Here is a 20,250-nt window from a genome sequence, read left to right on the forward strand (position 1 = left end):
TTGGATTTTCCTCCCAGCTAACGTCATCCTACCAGAGCATCTAGCTTGTGAGAGCTTGAACCAATATTTGAGCATGTGTTTCAATATAGATATATATTTACTTTGTTACAGGAAGGCCTCTGGTGTGAGGGTTTGTTGTTTTGAAAACCTCTTTTCAGGGCTGTTCATCCCCCCCCACTTTTTTTTAAACCCTTACCTTCTGTCTTAGAATCAATACTGGGAATTGGTTCCAAGACAGAAGAGTGGTAAGCGCTAGGCCAGTGATTCCCAAAGTGGGCGCCACCACCCCCTGGTGGGTGCTGCAGTGATCCAGGGCGCAGTGATGGCCACAGGTGCATTTGGGGGTGGTGAATCACTGTAAGGGGGCTGTGATAGTATGTGACAGGGGGTGCAAGTAATATTTTTTCTAGAAAGGGGGCAGCAGGCCAAAAAAGTTTGGGAACCACTGGGCTAGGCAATGGGGGTTAAGTGTCTGAGGCCAGATTTGAACCCAGGACCTCCTGTCCCTGGGCCTGACTCTTAATCCACTGAGCCACCCAGCTGCCCCCTGTTCATCTACTTTGGGTGCACACCTCCCACCCAATTTTTTTCCTGTGGCTCCAAAAAGCTGTACCATGCACAGGAGCCACACCAGGGCTAAATCAGGTTGAGGGGTAACTAATACACCTCAAACCATCAGTGATCAGTGAGGTAGAGGCTGTCTACCCCCAGCATGTGAAGAGAAAATTTGTTCCAATGACCATAGAAGTAACAGAAGCAGATGTTGTGGTGAGCTTGAAGCTTGGTCAGACATCAAAGACACCACAGAATCGAAGGGGATCTAATACCATAAAACGTCTGACTCAGATCTTAGAGATAATTTAGTCTGATTCCTTCATTTTACAAGTAGGGAAACAGATCTAGGGAGTTTGACTCACTCAAGGTCAACAATGAGTTATGGCATAGTTGGGGAAAGAATTGTGGTCTCTATTCTCTAGGTCAAGGCTCTTTCTCTTTTAAAAATAAATATTTTATAATCAAAACCGAATGCTATAAATGTATAATAACTATGCTTGACCCCAAAAAAGAACTATGAGAAGATCTTTCTCAGTCAGGGTAGGAGACTATGAGAATAAAATACCACATAAGACATTAATCCCTGCCCCCACCAAAAATGTTTGTTGGTTTTGCTGAACAATGGGTTTTTCTCTCTTTTTAAAAATTCTTTGTTAAAAGTGATGGTTCTCCTTTCTCAGTTCTGTTACTGACTCTTGAGACTTCTCCACCATTTCTTAGTATGACTTCTCATCTTGGAAGATCCTTTTGCCTTGGGGGCAGCTGGGTGGCTCAGTGGATTGAGGGCCAGGCCTAGAGACAGGAGGTCCTGGGTTCAAATCAGACCTCAGACACTTCCCAGCTGTGTGACCCTGGGCAGGTCACTTATCCCCCATTGCCTAGCCTTGACCACTCTTCTGCCTCCGAGCCAATACACAGTATTGTTTCCAAGACTGAAGGTGAGGGCTTAAAAAAAAAGGTGGCGGGGCTGAACTAAAGATTCTCTAAAAATTTGACTTTTAGTTATCATTAGGGTTAAAAAAAAAAAAAAAAGACCCCTTTGCCTCAACATCCCTTTCCTGTGACTGGCAAATTCCTTCCCAGATTCTCCTTCTTCTAAGAATCCATACTAAGTATCAATTCCAAGGCAGAAGAACAGTAAAGGCTAGGCAATTGGGATTAAGTGATTTGCCCAGGATCACACAGCTCAGTACCTGAGGTCCCATTTGAACCCAAGACCTCCCAACTCCAGGCCTAGCCCTCTATCTGCTGTGCTACCTCGTTGCCCCTCAGAATCTCCATTTTGAGGAAATGCTCTGACCAGCCATGCTCGCTCTTTTAGGACTTGCTCTCCTCCCCCCCCAACCCCCACTTTTGAGCTCCCTTTTATTTGTTGTCTTCTCCGTTAGTATGTCAGCTCCTGGGGGGATGGGAGGGGGGAAGCAGGCCCCGTCCTTCCTTTTGCTTCTGCTCACTAAGCACTTACTAAATGCTTGTTGACTTGGGAGGTGGAAAGGAAGCAGCATATATTGGAAATAGAAATGGAAAAACCGCCCTTCGAGAAAAATGTATTGGAATAAAATACCAGATTTGTCGAGACTTTATTTTTACTTTATTTCATTTATTTTTAATTGAACAATCTATTTAATGAGTTAATTTAGACCATTTCCCTTGGTTACACGATTCCTGTTCTTTCCCGCCCCTCCTCGTCCCCGCCTTCCATAGCCAACGAGCAATTCCACTGGGTTTTGCAGGGGTCACTGTCTATGGCTTCTTTAAGACCTCCCCACCACTCGCCAGTGCTTGTTTCTTCCCGGCCCTCCTGGGGCTGGATACCGGCTGTGGAGGCGTCGAGAGCAAAAGCTCGAAACGCTTTGGACCAGCAGAGGGCAATCACGTATTACCGAGGATGGAGCCGGCGGGAGCGTGGCACCTGCCTCCGGGGTCCCTCCGCCGGGCTCCGGGATGCTCCAGGAAGAAGCGACTTCTGGCCAGGCTGGACCAAAAGCGGAACTTGAAAGCGGCGGACTCTCACTCCTCCCCCAGCTCTGGGAAGCGATTAATTTCCTGTCCTTGGCCGTCGAGGGCCAACGACCGACCCTTTCTAGTGGATTCACCTTGAAAGAAAGTCAAATGGCCCTTTCCTCTTTCCCAGGAAGCTGTGAACTCGGCCCATTGTTAGGGGCCACTTTACAAGTATGCCATCAAAAGCCCGAAGGAGCTTAAGCCTCAGGTATCTAATCTTATCAGCCCCTACGGAGACTTTCCCGGCTGTCCACTCCCTAGACCCAGGGCTTGGGAACTTCAGAGCCGCGGAGGAGATAATTAGTTTTTCAATGATTCAATCAAAAGAGAATCTCCTGTTCTAGACTTCAAAGGGCTCCGAAGGTGAAGTGTGAGCCGGGAAGGCTGGGGGGAACTTGGAGTTCGTTTTTAGAAGGGTTTGAATTTACACCTAACATTTGGTAACACCTGAGTTCTACCAAGCAGGCCCTCCATACAACATTCAGCCCAAGCCCTGCATTTTTACAGAGGAGGAAGCCGGGTCCCGGAGAGGTGGAGCAACTCGCTCAAAATCCCTCGGGCAGCGAGTGACCAGGGTGGGAAGGTGGAGAGAGGGAGTCGCGAAGGGACTCTCTCCAAGTTCTCGGGCCATCTGAGGTGTGCTGCCTTTACTACTCATTTGTAATCCCAAGGACAGCGTTTTCTCTGAAATCCGACCCGCCACCTTCGTTAAATATGGTAGCTAGCTCTAAAGACTCCTCCTTACCTGTGCGGCCCTAGGAATAGCCATCTCTCCCTGGCCTGCGTTTCTCTTCAGGAAAATATTCAGGATGATCAAGGTCTCCCTTTAGCTAAAGAACAGAGATGTTAAGAATCCCAGGGCATGAGGGCCAGGGGCTGGTGGGTTAGAGAATGACTTGACCAAGGTCACACAGGGAGTAGTAGCCTCTCGAATTTGTATAGCACTTTACTCAGGACATCCATGGGAAATAAGTAGTGTAAAGATGATTGCCCTCATTTTACCAACTGAGGAAACTGAGTTCAGTAAAGTGACTCACCCAAGGCCACCCAGGGAACAACAACAACAAAAACAACCCACCTTTAGATGTTGTCTTAAAGGGGGGAGGGCGAAATCCAGGTGAAATTTTGTTCTAGTGTTTAGAATTCAGTTGTTAAGTTGATATACCTCAAACAACTCAACTCTGTGTCTGTTCTTTACTCTGTCCATCATCCCATCGTTGCTACTACTTGCTAGAGGTGGGACCATAAAATAAGAAGGTAGATCTCTAAGCACTTTCTGGCCCTGGTTACTTTACAGCATCTCAGGTCAAGGGTGTTGGAGTGCTTATCGTCCTGGGCTTGGTGAGATCTCAGCAGCAGAGCACCTGCTTTGTTTCTGGGGGTGGGATGGGAGTCGACTCTCAGGTCCTCCTCTATAAGCCCCCCTCCAGCCAATATTTCCTAGTCTAGAATTCTGTCCCCGAATTTTTGACTCTGGGAGTCCGAAGAGACCTTGGATGCGTCATCTTGCCTCCCTTTCCACTAGAAGACCTGCCTCACCGCCATACCCCCGCCCCTCACCACACAAGTGGGCACGGCAGCGCCAAGAACAAAACACTAACCTTCCTGTCGGAAGAGGGAACACTTCCCAGCTTGGGTTCTACCGGCACCCGTTTCTTTCGATCTTTCTCTGAGCCCGTTTCCTCCACTGCAAAAAGAGGGTGTGTGTTTCCTCCTGGCAGACCACATCCCCGTATTGTGAAGATGAGGTAAGAGCAGATGTGGGAAAAGCTATTGTAAACCTGAGTGGGCTGCAGGTTAATGGAATTATTTCCTTCCTAGCAGCCCCATTTTACAGATGGGGAAACTGAAGCTTCGGGACGGGAAATGACTTCCTCAGATGCGTAGTTAGCCAGAGTCAGAGGTAGGACTCCGAACCGGAACTCAGGGTTCCGGTTTCCCTTCTTTTCACTTCTCAGCCACTTGGTGCATTCCCACCTCGGTAATTACTATAACTATGTTAGTATTATTACGGCTAAATTCGTGACCGCGGGCGAGTCCTTTCTCCTCTCGGTTCAGCGGGCTCTATCCTATCCCACACCCATAATGATCAGAGAGGGTCGGTTGGACTCTATGTTTCCAGGTTCCTTCCAGTTTCTACTTTGTCATTCTAATTCTGGGGGCTGTGTGCGTGTGTTTGGGGTGGGGGTGGGGAGGCGGAGGGAAGGGAAGTTTCATGACACCTTCTGGGCTCCCTTTCTCTTTCCCCTCTCAGGAGAAGATCAAAGGCCCAATTAAGGAGGTGCTAAGAGCAGAAGCCGGAATTTTAGGTGTCAGTCCCCCGGGCTAAGGGAGAGGGGTCCCTGTGGATCGAAGGAGGGAGGGAGTTGTAACGACCCTCCCGAGTTGGGGGAGGAGAGTGTAGTGGGGTCTTGGAAAGCCTCTTGCCCTTACTAGCTGTGTGACCTTGGGCTAGTAGCTTTCCTTCTCTGAAGACGTTGCCTCACCTGTAAGATAGGAGTGGCAATACTTGTATTGGAGACTAGGGCTGTCGCGATGGAAATATTTGGTAAACCTTAAGGTAGTATAATGGGAGCGGAGCGGAACGGAGGAGAGCCCCAGCTTGTGCTAGGGTCGCCAGAGGGCGCAGCCGACTCGTTGAGGAGTCCACTCCGATCCACGCAGGGCAGCTTGGACTCTGCTGGGTTCTCGCCCGCTCCCGCTCCAGCATTTAATTAGGTCACGGACTTTTAGCCTCTCAAGCAGGAGTAGGGGATAAGAGAGGACATCCAGAAGGCGCGAATCCGGGCCCGTCGCCCCTCCCATGCACGCCCCAGAAGCAGAACTGGTCCACCCATGCCGCCTCCGCCTCCACCTGCCGGCTCAGGTGCTAGATAAGAGGTGGAGGCCGCGGCTCGGCGTGGGGGAAGGAGGGAGGTGCGATAGCCGCCACGTGTCGCGGTCCGGAGGACACTTGTGGACTCACGAGCCGCTTTTATGGCAAGAAGGAACACCAAGAGAATCAAGCTCTCATTGAGCAGCTGTCCCACCACCCAAGATCCCAGTGTAGTCAGAGGCCCGGCTGTGGCTCAGGCTGCCGGACCCGTGATCTGTCGCGAGCCACGCGGACCCCGCGGTTCCCTACTCAGCACCTGCCCGGGAGGCTCTGAGGGCGGGGCCTGGGAACGGCTAGGTTTCTGATTGGCCTAGAGGTGACAAGTGGGCGGGGCGATCCCTCCTCCTGCCACTCTGGGCTCAGATCCCCTTTATTAGGAAGTTCCCGGGGCTGGCGATTTCAGACTGGCGTGCAGGAGCGGAGTGGCTTCAGTTTGTACTAGCGTAGCCCAGGCGTAGTGGTCAGGGATTCAGCCCCAGCCCCGGAATCACCATGCCTCGCTCCTTTCTAGTCAAGAAGCATTTCTCCACCAGCAAGAAGCCCAACTACAGCGAACTGGAGAGTCAGACAGGTAAGGAACGGAGCTGGGCTGGGTAGAAGGGGAGGGAAGAGGTTGGAGAGGAACGGGACCAAACTTAGACAGGCAGTGGGCGAGTTTGGGGAGGGCTAAGTACCAAACCCTGGGAACTCCCGAACGCAACGGCACGGAAACATCTGGGCACAGCTGGATGAGCTCTGCGTGGGGACAGGATGAGCGAGTGAGAAGGTCCCGGAGTGACTTGAGGACAGGAAAACGGGGCCTTGGGAGTAGAAGGGTCTGGGGTGGGAGTGCCTTTGGCTAAGATGCCAAGTGGAAATGGGTTCCCTCAGATCTTTGGAGCTTGGGGCATCATTCAGTCTATCTGAGGGGAGAACCTTCTAAGAGAAGCCTATTGGGGAGGGCTGGGTGGAAGTGGGGATAGACCTGGGAGGAAAGGGTCCCTCCAGTTTGGAGAGGGTAGGGTGTGTCCTGTTTTAACCCCTCTTTCTCCCCCTTCCAGTGATTGTGTCTCCACACTTGTATGACCAGTCCTACCCGATGTTGGCCATTCCAGCACCAGAGGTCCTCAGTCCAGCAATATGTTACCCTCCACTGGTCTGGGATAATGGACTGCTCTCTAGCTTCTTTACCCCAGTGCCAGCAGCTGCTCCTGGACCCCCAGAAGAGCCCAAGGCCCTGGACCTGACTTCTCTGTCCAGCGATGATTATGACAGTGGCAAGGGATCGGATCCCCCAAGCCCAGTCTCCCAGGAAGAGGAGACAGAGAAGTTCTCCTGTGGTCAGTGCCCTGAATCCTACACCACCTTGCCCAGCCCTTCCAAACACCAGCAGCTTCAGCACAGTGAAGACACCCAGCCCAGAAAAGCCTTCATCTGCAAGGTCTGTGAGAAGGAATATGTGAGCCTCGGTGCCCTCAAGATGCACATCCGGAGCCACACACTCCCCTGTGTCTGCAAGATTTGTGGGAAGGCCTTCTCCCGACCCTGGCTGTTGCAGGGTCACATCAGAACCCACACAGGTAAGTGACCCAAACCGTGTGAGCTTCTTTGCCATCTTTTCCTTCTTCATACAATACACGTTTTAGGATTATAGGATTTCAGGTGGGACATTTGTAACACCACCAGAACCCTGAGGATGGGAGGACTCAGAGATAGATCCATTAACCCAACTCCTTCCTTTTTTCACATATGGGGCAAGTTCCACACTGTTCCCACTATAGTTTTGTGAGAATTACGTGGGACATATTATGTTAACCCCATAAATGAGGGGAGAAAGAGGCGGTGGAGGGTGGAGGAATAGAAATGGCTTACCTAAGGTCACAAGGCTTAAAGCCTTTCTCCTACCAGAGGTAACCCTTCATAAATACTCATTCATTCATTCATTGATCCATTTGCTCTTTGACTAGTATTCAGACCTTCTGAGAGAACTATGTATTAAGGTCCCAGAGGGATGGGAGGTGCTACTGGAAACAGGCCCGGCTCTAGCAACAACAACAAATTTATTAAGTACTTTCTGTGTGCAGAATTTCATGCTAGTGGCTGGGGAGAGGGAAAGCCATCTTCCATCCCTTCTTAATTTTGCCGTTTTGCCTGGGAGAGGCCCCCTTCGGGGAACCAAGTTCTCCCCGGTCTCAGCCAAATGGGAGAATGGGGTTCGGATGGGGAAGAGAAGTACTCTTTGGGAAGGGAGATCCGAGATGTTAGCCACCCACCTGGCCCCAATCCTGGGCTAGGTGCAGGGCCCAGACCAGGAAGTTTCCCCTCCTCATTGTTCTGGCTTCTCCCTTCTGGCCCATCCCCCCTCACCTGGGCTTTTATATGCAAAAAGACCTCACCCACTCCCGGCTTCTGGTCACTAGGTATAGTGGAAAGGGCTAGATGACCTGGGATCTGACCCATTATTATATCTGTAACTTATATAGCAGAGTGACCTGGAGTGAGTAATTACCCATCCTCAGATTCCTCATCCGTAAAATGAGGGGATGGATTCTAAGGAAGCCTAAAATCCTCCTGTCCACCTGATGAAGTCTTGGGTCCTTAGGGGGACCGCTCAGCTACTCTGAGGCAGCCCACTCATCCCTCGAGATTTCCCCTGCTCATTTTTTTTAAGGCCATGAATTCAAACTGGAAGCCAAAAATCATCCTACAAAAGCTGCATCATTTTGAACCTTGATTTTCATTGTCTGCTTTAATGGCAGCTTTGGGGAGGGTGGGGGACTATCGAGGGCTGGTGGAAGGAAGGGTGGTGAGCAGGTGCTGTAATGGAGCAATGTCTGTGCACCTGTTACTGTGGGCCGGGCAGCTGCTGGGCCCAGGGTGCCTTCCCCTTTTAATCCAAGAAGTATCACATGTACAATGCAGCCTTCCCCTGCCTTTATGCTCCACACAGGGCTGGGGCAGCCTTGCCGGTGCTGATTTCACACTTGCTTAACATGGTATAAAGATGTCTGAAGGAAGTTGGCCGAGAGGCGGAGACAAGCCACTGGGGCATAAGGCTCAAGCAGGCCACAGAAGAGGGGGGACCCTCCCCCCCCCAAAGCTTTTTCTTTTTTTGCAAGTCTCTTTCTGAATGAAGTTTGCTTGGAAAGTCCATGGCAGCTCCAGATTGATTCAAGAGAGCCCCTTGGATTCCCATTACAGCCCCCAACATGCCCTCCCTTCTTCCAGTTCTAAACCCTGTTTGGTCCTCCTGGAGAATTCTAGACTATCAAGATTTAGAAGTAGACTGGGGACCTTAGAGAGAATTTATTGTAACCCTCTCATTTTATTTTTGTTGTTCAGTCATTTTTCAGCCATGTCCAAGGCCTTGCCAATCCCATTTGGGGCTTTCTTGGCAAAGACCCTAGAGTAGTTGTCATTTCCTTCTCCAGCTCATTTTACAGATGAGGAAACTGAGGCAGACCAGATGAAGTGACTTGCCCAGGGTCACTACTAGTCTAGATTTTATTGAGGTGTAAAATAAGTCTCTTGTCTAAGTAAGCAGCTCTGCTTGGGTTCCTTCTTTCATTCAACAAATCTGGATTATGTACATCCCCTTCTTTGACACAGGATCGCACATTCTCCTGGGGGGTGTGGAGAAGTACTCATATACAAAGATCAATATAATTCTAAGCAGGGAGTGGGAGTGGGGGCTGGGGTGGGGCCCAGGATACTTCTGAAACAAAAGTATTCTAGGAGGATCTGTCAAAAGGAGAGAGCACTTTTAGATGGAGGTGATTAGGAAGGGTTTAAAGGGAAGGAGGTGTCCCTACAGCTGGACTCTGAATGGAGATAATGACTCCTGGGAGGGCCATGCTAGGAAAATGCACAGAAATGCCCTGAGACAGGTGACCTACCTGCTGGCAAAGGCTAGGGGTTTGTTGAATCTTATCACCAGGGCAAAAGGGAGCCATTAAAAGGGTTTTGGAGCCGGGTAGTGGTGTGGCACAGTGGATTTAGAGGGCCAGGCCTAGAGGCAGAAGGTCCTGGGTTCAGATCTGACCTCAGTTTTAGAGTTGCTACTTAGAAAGTAAAGATTTGAAAAATAGATAAATGAAGGTTTTTGAATCCAGGAGGAGGGCCATGGGCTTGACCTCTGGGAGAATCCTCCCCTTCAAGGTGACAAATACTGATTTTGTTTTAGTATCCCTGACTATAGTGAACCTCGGTTTCTCGGTAGAGGAGGTGCTTTATAAACGTTTGTTAATAAGGAAAGTTATAATGACAAGTGCCGAAAAGAGGTGGGAAAGGGCCAAGACTTTAGACGAGGAAAATTGTATTATCCAAGCAAGTGGTGATAAGGGAGGGTTTAAAGTAGGATAAGTAGCAGGTGGAGTGACTTGAATCCAGGACCTTTGACTTCAAACCTCCTGCTCTTTCCACTAAGCCTAGGTGGCTCCCTCCCTTTGGACTGTGATCTTTTCTTATTGTTTTTTCCTGATTTTGAGCTCCCTGATGATGTTTCCTTTAGTTCTTTAAGGGGGAAATAGTACTTACCTCCCAGCAATGTGGTGAAAGAATGAGTGTGATTATTTCCAAGGATGCTTTTACGGAGTTACTAAAAAAGAGCAGCTAGGTGGCACAGTGGATAGAGTGCCAGGTTCAAAGTTGGGAGGACCTCATTCAAATTTGGCCTCAGTCGTCTGCTTCTTACTTGTGTGACCCTGGGCAAGTCATTTAACCCCAATTTTACCCAGCCTTTGCCCCACTTCTGTCTTAGAACTGACTCTAAGTATTCTAAGAAAGTAATGGTTTTTTAAAAATGCTCCTAAAAGATAGTGCCTACTGCCTTGTCAGTCTGGGTGTTGGGAAGTTGAACATTTCCCTTCCCATCTGGGTTCTTCCATTCTTTGCCTACATGATCTTGGACAAGTCCCTTCCAGCTCTGTAGAAGAAAAAGATCTCCTAGCATTAGAAGGGGCCTTCCCTGTTATTGTTCTAGACTCTTTTCATTGAATAGGTGAGGAAATTTGTTCACAGAACTTGTGACCCGCCCCAGGTCCCACAGCTAGCTAAGGGGAACTGAAATCCTCTGACAGCAGAGGCAGCTGGAGGCAGTGCAGTGCCTTCTTTTCCCCACAGTTGTCTTCCTGGTCCTCAATTCTGAAAAACTATCATATGAGTTTAATCAGGACTCCTCTAATATCTTAAAGATAGTGCTGAAAAGGCACAATGGTCCAGATTCCTGGGCCTATTGGTCATGCCGAGGTTATCTGGGCCCCTCTGAAAAGTGCTGCTGTGGTAGTGGCAGTGGCAGTGGCAGTGGGTGGGTTGGCCTTGCAAGCCTGAAGGAAGAGGAGGGTTGATTTCTGACTCCGTTTTTTGCCTTCTCTCTCCCCAGGGGAGAAGCCCTTCTCCTGTACGCACTGCAGCCGAGCCTTTGCCGACCGCTCCAACCTCAGGGCCCACCTGCAGACCCACTCGGATGTCAAGAAGTACCAGTGTAAAACCTGCTCCCGGACTTTCTCCCGAATGTCCCTGCTCCACAAGCACGAGGAGACGGGCTGCTCGGGCTCCCGCTAAAAGACTCCCATGAGATCCCCCCATGCAGAAGTTGCCCCGGTGCTGCCTGGATTCTCCCTTTCTCCCCTGCCAGGAACCCATTCCAGTTTGTGAAAAAAGCCAAGTGAATATTTGCCATTATGATTTTCCAGGAAAAAAAAAAGTTTCTATAGGAAATAGCTCCCTCTGTGTTAACTCCAGCTGTGGAGCAACATTCCCTACTCTTCTCCCCCCCCCCCCCAATTTGCTGCTTCAGTCTTTAGTGAAAGGAACCCACCCCCCAGCCCCTTTGGGGCTCTGCCTTTTTTTTTTTTTTTTTTTTTTTTTTATTAAGGCCGTTCCGGCATTTCCTGACTGTAGTTTACAATTTGAACCGTGACAGTTGCAGCTGGTGTCTGAAAATGTCGCTTTACAGTCAGTCTCAGGGGGGTGTTGTCAGCCTCCTCCAGGACAGGGGCTGGGAGGGGGGGAGAGTGCTATTTTTTCTTTTTCTTCTTTTGGTGCTTTTAAACCAAGTGTGTTGGTGACTGTTCCTGTTCAGAATCCTACCGATCCCCACCGCTCCTTCCCGGGGGCCACTCCCTTCTCCAAGATGAAGGACAAAAAGGCAATTGCAAGGGGCATCCTGAGGAACCTCTCCCAGGGGGTTCTGGGGGTTCTGTCTGCTTCCCGGCTAGGGGAAGCCCCCCCCCCTCATGCTCTAAAGGTGTCCCTGGGCGCTGGGCCCATCCCGGTCCAGCCGCCAGCCCCAGTGATGGACCCTCGGGATGCCTGGGCCACGGACCACCTCCCCGAGAAGCATGAGGAGCCATTTCAAGTCCGAATCCCTCTTTCTAGGGTAGTTCTGAGCGGGAGCACCTGTTAATAGGACTCTTAACTGCTTTTCAAGAGAACTGTGACTAATAGTAAGCACTTGTCAGTCCATACAATGAGGGGGCTGTGCAGGGCCTGGCCCACTGACAGGTGTGTCCTCAGAGCTATTTATGGTGCCAGACAGGTGCACCCAATAGGCATCTCCGCCGGGTGGTTGTTGTTTTTTTTTCACATACTCAGAAGATGTTTACATTTCAAAGGTACACTGGTATTTATATTTTTATGCCACATTTTGTACTGATGAAACAGTTTTATAATTATATACACACGATTTATTGATATTCAATAAAGTGCTTAATTTATAAAATCAAGCAATCATCTGGACAGATCTGGCTTTGATTTCAAGACAGACTTTCAAAGGGTTAACGAGGCAAGGGAGTGTGGATTGTGGGGGGTGGCCAGGAGGAGGCGGCCCAGATGGAGATTCTGAATGAGAAGGATGGACCCAGGGTTCTTTTAGTGCTTAGCTTCTTGCCAAATTCAAAGAGTACAGGCAGCTAGGTGGTTCAGTGGACAGAGTCTGGAGGATCTGGGTTCAAATCAAAACCCCCTTTGCCTAGCCCTCCACCTTCTGTCTTAGAGTTGTTACTAAGACAGAAAATGGGAGGTAACAAAAAAAAATCAAATTAATGTCTAGCCCCCCTGTTGGCAGAGGAGTTGGGGCAGTAATGACTGGGGAGTTTTGTGCTTGCAAATGTTTCCCAAATAGGTGATGGTGGATCCACTCCTCCCCCACCCCCTTTCCTGCAGGACTCCAGGCCTAGGAAGCCCTAATCTATACCTTGAAAGGAAAACATACTGTTGACTTTTGACTTTTGGTGGCTACAGGAAAAGCTTTCCTTCCCCAGCCCCCACCCACGTCTCATTGGGGCCTCCTGGAATTTGTCTTCAGAAAGCCTGGAGTTGGGGGTGGGATGGGAAGAAAGGTCTATTATTCCCTGAAATCCTGTGTAGGAATGTGGTCTTCCCAGGAAGGAGGATGACTAGAAGCCTTTGCAGACTTCCAGCCCAAAGCAGAGCCCTTGCCTCCCTCTCTGTCCTCCTGAAGGGCTCCTGGTGGGACAGACCTGGGCTGACTCACATCCTGGGTGGTGATAGCTATGGAATGGCTTTTGTTGGGAGGAAACTGGATGGATCTGTGCCTGGAGGAAGTTGGGCCGAGTTAGAGGCCAGAATCTCCAATCTCCAGAGTGAAGAGAAGGGCTATCTATCTCCACTAAAGGAATGTATTTATTCCCCCCCCCCCTTTTTGTCTTTGTGTCCTTAGCACTACATTTTAAAAGGACAAATGCATTAAAAAGGGACAACTAGGCGGCTCAGTGGATGGAGAGTCAGGCCTAGAAGGGAGATCTTGGATTCAAATCAGACATTTCCTAGCTGTGTGGCGCTGGGCAAGTCGCTTTAGCCTAATTACCTAGCGGCTCCCTCTCTTCTTAGAAGTAATACTAAGAAGGGAAGGATTCACAACAAAAAGAAAAGCAGAAGGCGATGCTCTCCAGTGCCATTTCCACCGATAAAAGGTGCATCGTGTTGAACAACGTAGCAGAGCCGAGGACTTCCCGGTGATGAGCGCCGTTTGGGAAGCTTCCGTGGCTGTGACTGCAGCACTCTCAGAAGAAATGCCAGGCTGCCTCTCAACAAAAGAGAAGCCTTCCTCCGATGCTGGCTTTGGAACTGGCCTGGAATCAAGGCTGTCGATGGCGGGGCTTTATCATGCCCAGGGCTAAAGGGCTTCTCTGCCCATTGGGGGGCAACCATCCGCTGATGGGGATGGCGGCAAGGAAAGGGAACTCCACACTGATTGCTTCCTTCAGTGGCGGCTGTTAGACTAGACTACTAACAGCCCTGAAAGGCATGGCTTTTCCCAAGGCTCTTGGATTCCGGGTCCTGGCTATCTTTGGGATCTGAAGGGAGGTGGTGGTTGAGATCATGGCGGTCGTCTTGGTTCTGGGCATTTTCCTTGGCTATCCCCCCATGTCTGAAATGCTCTCCTTCTTCATCTCAACTTCCTGGCTTCCTTCAAGTCCCAGCTAAAATTCTACCCTTTATGGAAAACCTTTCCCAATCTTCCCCTTTTAAACAAACAAAATAAAATACAATAAAAGAGAAACCTTCTGTTTTAGCATCAGTTCTAAGGCAAGGCCAAGACAATGGGGTTAAGTGACTTGCCCAGGGTCACACAGCTAGGAAGTTGCTGAGAGCAGATTTGAACCAGGACCTCCCATCTTTAGGCCTGGCTCTCTATTCACTGGGCCACCCAGCTGGCCCCAAATCGGGGGCACTTAACCTTGGATTCATGAACCTGATTTGAAAAAATGTTTTGATACCTGAATATCAATAAATTTTGTTTTCCTTTATAATCTTCTCTTCACTTTCTTATATGCCTGTAAAAATATTATCCCCAGAAGGGGTTCACAGTCTTCTCTAGAGTGCTATAGGAGGAGGCAGCTGGGTGGTTCAGTGGATGGAGAGCCAGGCCTAGAGATGGGAGGTCCTGGGTTCAAAATTCCCACCTGTGTGACCCTGGGCAAGTCACTTCACCCCCATTGCCTAGGCCTTACTGCTCTTCTGCCTTGGAACCAATAAACAGTATAGATTTTAAGACAGAAGGGAAGGGTTTAAAAAAAAAAAAAAAGAATGCTAGAAGACAGGACCCAAACAAGAGCCCTGGGGCCAGATGATCTCTCAGGGTTCCTAACTCTGATCTTCTGCTCTCTCAAGCCCATTTCAGCCTCAGACACTGAAACACGGGGCTTCTGAATTTTCAGTTCAGTGCCCAGCACCAGTGAAACCAGGACATCTCATGAAGGGCCCACCCAGCTCAAACCGGTCCTCCCCTGGGAGTCTCCTCTCTCCTTCCCCCAGCCTTTGGTGTTTAGGAGAGGGAGGGGGAGGTATTTTTTTTTTCTTCTTCTTAAAACAGGAAACAGTGAAACACAGGCAAGAGGTAAATCTTAATGACTTGCACATTTCATCCATAAAAGCCCCCTGACTCCCCAGCCTTGGCCATTTGTGAATGAGGACCTCAGGAGAGGGGCCACCCTGGGGAGGGGAAAAGCTAGACGGACCCGGCTGAGCCTCTTGCCCAGTGGCACCGAACCTCGGGGCACTGCCTCCTGTCCTGGGCGCTGAAGCTGGGCAGGTCACCCCAGCGCCCATCCTTGCCCTCCGGGAGCTTTGCTTCACGGAACCGTAAAACATCAAGGGATGCCACCCTTAGAACGCAGAGGCGGAACCCGAGGACGCAGAATGTCAGGAAGAAAGACCTCGGAGGCTTCCTACGGGACACTTTTGCTTCGTACCCTTGGCACCAGGCATAGTGGCATTCTCTCCCTCCTCTAATGATCAGGCATCTGCGTATCTATAGATAATGTATAAAGAGAATATATGTGTGTTTATATGAGAATGTAGGCCCTTTGTCTTTTATCCCCGGCACCCAACGTTATGATTGGCATGTAGTAGGTGCTTAATAAATGCTGATTGGATTAGATTGGAAGGTCCTATCCCAGGACGTTTGACCAGAGAATGTCGGAGCTTTCAAGGACCTTAGGGATCAATAGCACAATCCCCTCATTTTATAGAAGAAACGGCAGACCTGAGAATTGAAGCCATGTGATAATCTAGTGTTCTTGAAAAATCAATTTACTGGGGGCAACTCCGTTACTCAGTGGATTGAGAGCCAGGCCTAGAGATGGAATGTTGTGGGTTCAAATCTGACCTCAGACACTTCCCAGCTGTGTGACCCTGGGCAAGTCACTTGACCCCCATTACCTAGCCCTTACCACTCTTCTGCCTTGGAGCCAATACACAGTATTGATTTCAAGACAGAAGGTAAGGGTTTAAAAAAAACAATTTACTTTTAATTAACAAATTGATTTAATCAACAAATGTATTTTTCCTCACACTCTCTCTAATTTGGAAAGATAAAAACAAAATCTTTTAAACAAATATATGTAGTTGAGTAAAATGAATTCCCTCATGATGTCCCAAAAGTATGTGTCACTTTTGCATTCTGAGTCTGTGGCCTCCCTGTCAGGAGGTGTGAATAGCAATGCTTTCTCATCAGTTCTCTGGAATCATGGGATGTTCATTGTGTTGATCAGAGTTATGGCTTTCAAAGTCATTTGTTTTTACATTGTCGTTAAAAATTTGTTCTGGTTCTGTTCACTTCACTTTGCATCAGTTTATGTCTTTCCATATCGCTTTGAAATCATCTATTTCTGCATTTCTTATAGTTCAACAATTTTTTTTCCCTTTCATTTTGTTTTTAAACCCTTACGGTAACTTCCTCCTTAGTATCAATACTGTGTATTGGTTCCAAGGCAGAAGAACAATAAGGGTAGGCAATGGGGTCAAGTGACTTGCCCAGGGTCACACAGCTGGGAAGTGTCTGAGGCCAGATCTGAACCTAGGACCTCCCATCTCTAGGCCTGGCTCTCAATCCACTGAGCTACCCAGCTGCCCCCAGTTCAATAATATTTCATTACATTTATATGCTACACTTTATTCTTCCATCCCTCAATTGATGGACACCACCTTAGTTTCCTTTTTTTTTTTGCCATCAGAAAAAGAGCTGCTATAAATATTATTGCACATGTAGGACCTTTTCCTCTTTTTTTTTTTTTTTTTTAAACCCTTAACTTCTGTGTATTGACTTATAGGTGGAAGAGTGCTAAGGGCTAGGCAATGGAGGTCAAGTGACTTGCGCAGGGTCACACAGCTGGGAAGTGTCTGAGGCCAGATTTGAACCTGGGACTTCCCGTCTCTAGGCCTGGCTCTCAATCCACTGAGCTACCCAGCTGCCCTCGACCTTTTCCTCTTTTGCTAGCTATAGACCCAGCAGTACATGGATGGGTCAAAGGGCATGCACTTACTAACTTGTTCTGAGTAAAGTCATTCTAAGTTGCTTTTCAGAATGGTTGGACCCATTCAGAGCTCTGCCAAGAGGGCATCAGTATAACTGTTTTCTCACAGTTCCTCCAACTTTTGTGATCTAGAAATAAGTGGTCCACCTTATAAATAGATTAGATGTTAGCATCTCTCAGATTGGTGAATTGAAGAAAAGTTCATGATGAAACAAGGGATAGAAAGAATCACAGAAGAGAAAATGGATCATTTTAAAGATTCAAACTTAAGGTTTTACACAAACAAATCCAATAGAGCCGAGAGTCAACGGCAAACAATGGAAAGAACGGAAAACAAATGAGAAATACCAAACCTCAAACTAAGCTACAAAGCAGTAATCATAAAAATGACTTGATACCGCTTAAGAAGTAAACAAGATCTGTTAGCTGAACGGATTAGATTCATGACATTCAGAAGCAAATATACGTTAGCGTTTGATAAGCACAAAGACCCCATTAACTGGGGTAAGACCTGACTATCTGATAAAATCTGCAGAAAAACCGGAAAGCCTTATGATATCTCATACCTTCTATGAAGATAATTTCCCAATGGGTAGATGACTTTAACATAAAGGGTGACATCAAAAACAAAAGAGAAGATCAAGGAAGACGTCTGTCTATTCAAAGGACCGGGGAAAGAGTTTATGACCAAACAAGGGATAAAAAGGATCAAAAAAGATAAAATGGACAATTTTGATTACAAAAAATTATGCCATTTTTGCACAAACTAAAACAATGCAGCAAAAATTAAAGAGGAAGGGAACAAGCATTTTTATACATCTACTATATGTCAGGCACTATGCTAAGTGCTTTAAAGATATTATCTCGGGGCAGCTGGGTAGCTCAGTGGATTGTGAGCCAGGCCTAGAGATGGGAGGTCCTAGATTCAAATCTGGCCTCAGACACTTCCCAGCTGTGTGACCCTGGGCAAGTCACTTGACCCCCATTGCCCACCCTTACCACTCTTCCACCTAGGAGCCAATACACAGAAGTTAAGGGTTTAAAAATGTAAAAAAATAAAAAAATAAAGATATTATCTCATTTGCTCTTCACAACAACCCTGTGTGGTAGATGCTATCATTGTTCCTATTTTTTGGTTGAGGAAACTTGGGATAAGTGACTTGTCCAGAGTTATACAGCCAGTAAGGGACAGAGATTAGATTTGAATTCAGGGCTTCCTGACTCCAGGCCCAGGGCTCTATCCACTATACCATCAAATTGCCTAGTGGCAGCTTAGAAAGGAAGCTGTAACTAAGGAAAATCTTTGTAGCACGTTTCTCAAAAAGGTATCATTTCCAAGATATATTTGGAACTGATTCAAATTTATAAGCATAAGATGCGTTTTCCAATTGATAACGTGAATATGAATAGGTAGCTTTCAAAGGAGGAAATCCATGTTATCTTTAGCCATACGGGAAAAAAAATTCCAAATCCATAGTAGAGGGATCCCTAAAACTAAGCAACACAAATTAAAACAATCCTGGAAATGTAAAGGGATGATGGTCCATTGGAGAATGGCTAAACAAATTATAATCTATTAATGGATGAATGGTTTTAGAGAAACCTGAGAAGACTCTTTAGACTGAGTGAAGAGAGCAGAATCAAACAATTTATAAAAGAATAGCAGCATTGTAAATACAAACAATAAATAACTTTGAAAGAATTAAGACCTGATCCACACAGTGACCAACCATGAGTCCAGAGGGCTGATGATAACATATGCTAGCTACCTTCTGAAAGAGAGGTGAAAGAGGGGATAGCTGAATGGCTCAATGGATTGAAAGCCAGGCCTAGAAGCAGGAGGTTGTGGGTTCAAATCTGACCTTGGGCATTTCCTAGCCGTGTGACCCTGGGCAAGTCACTTAACCCCCATTGCTTACCACTCTTCTGCCTTGGAACCAATACATAGTATTGATTCTAAGGTGGAAGGTAAGGGTTTAGGGAAAAAAAGAGAGAGAGAGAGAGAGAGAGAGAGAGAGAGAGAGAGAGAGAGAGAGAGATGATGGAGTAAGGATGCAGAATGAGACTTTTTTTTGGATATGGCCAATGGGGGAACTTGCATTGCTTGTGCTTGATTATACATATTTGTTATTGAGGGTTCTCTCTCTCTCTCTCTCTCTCTCTCTCTCTCTCTCTCTCTCTCTCTCTCTCTCTTTCTCTTTCTCTCTCTTTCCCACTTTCCCTCCGTCCCTCTTCTTTGTCTCCTCCCTTTCCCTCTTCCTCTTCCTTCCTTGTGGAAAAAATTTGATTATTTTTTAAAAAGCACAATTTCATAAAAACAAAGGGAAGAGGGGCAGCTGGGTAGGTCAGTGGATTGAAAGCCAGGCCTAGAGACAGGAGGTCCTAGGTTCAAATCCGGCCTCAGACACTTCCCAGCTGTGTGACCCTGGGCAAGTCACTTGACCCCCATTGCCTACCCTTACCACTCTTCCACCTATGAGTCAATACACAGAAGTTAAGGGTTTAAAAGAAAAAAAAAAAAAACAAAGGGAAGAGAGACCATTCAGGAGGAAAAGATGGTCAAGCAATGTCAGATGTTGCCATGAGGTCAAGAAGGATGAAGGCTGAGAGAAGGCCATTGGATTGAGCAATTAAGAGTACCTTTGGAGAAAAGTTTCATTTTTAGCTCTAAAGTTCTATCATGTATGTTCTACCATTTGCTTTGATGTCTATTATACACCAAGCCTTGGAGGAATCCTAGGATACCGGTTGTCAGATCTGGAAGACTATAGTCTATAGAACATAAAAAAGTTATAGCTGAAAGCACTGATAGAAATTATGTGGTCCGTATTCCCCTTTGTTATAGATGAGATAGGCAAGTAGAGAGCAGATGTTGTCATTCTTACTTCATTTTCAAGGAGGATCAATGATATTAAGGGGGTGATCACTTGGTATTAAGGGCAGCAGAGTTGTACACAGTGGTCAGCCTCACTTTCTCTTCCAGAATCTTCCAAATTGAGTGGCAAGATAAAAATCTGGACTCCTGGCAATGGCCAGGGATGCAGTGGATGACCTTGGCTTCCTCCAGGTCTGACCAAGCTCTAAGGGCTCCACAGCACCCGTTTCAGTGGCCTTCCGGGTCTTTTGGGACAAATTCTCACCTACCAACATGCCCTAGGCAAGACCATGGGGCTATTAAATAGCTCTAGGATCTATGGCTCTTGATGTCCACAGAATTACAGTTCTAGCGTTGGAAGGAACCTCAGCAACCATCTAATCCAATTCATACCTGAAAAAGAATCCCCACCAGATTTTTTCAGCAAGTGGTTATCCAAATTCTGCTTGAAGACGCCCAATGAGGGGCTCCTACCATCTCCTAAAGCAGACCGTTTCAAGTTGGGACCCCTTTTAGAAGTTTTTCCTGCCGTTCAGCTTAAATCTGTCTTTGTAGCTTCAGCCCACTGCTCCCTGTTCTGGGACAAACGGAGTCCGTCTAGTCTGTCTTTCAAACACCTAAAGACAGCTCTCGTGTTCTTCTTGGTCTTCAGCTTCCTTCAATATTCCAGAGTCTGGGAGCCT

General features: G+C 47.7%; 1 protein-coding gene across 1 annotated transcript; it reads left to right on the plus strand.

Moving 5' to 3' along the window:
• Positions 1-5,908: 5,908 nt before the first annotated feature.
• SNAI1 (snail family transcriptional repressor 1) lies at positions 5,909-11,224 on the plus strand. Its single transcript, XM_044661103.1, has 3 exons — positions 5,909-6,005; positions 6,475-6,993; positions 10,794-11,224. The coding sequence occupies exons 1-3, from the start codon at positions 5,927-5,929 to the stop codon at positions 10,973-10,975; spliced, it is 780 nt and encodes a 259-aa protein (XP_044517038.1). The 5' UTR covers positions 5,909-5,926; the 3' UTR covers positions 10,976-11,224.
• The last annotated feature ends 9,026 nt before the right edge of the window (positions 11,225-20,250 follow it).

This window comes from Gracilinanus agilis, chromosome 2, assembly GCF_016433145.1.
Source record: "Gracilinanus agilis isolate LMUSP501 chromosome 2, AgileGrace, whole genome shotgun sequence".
NCBI classification, from domain to species: Eukaryota; Metazoa; Chordata; class Mammalia; order Didelphimorphia; family Didelphidae; genus Gracilinanus; species Gracilinanus agilis.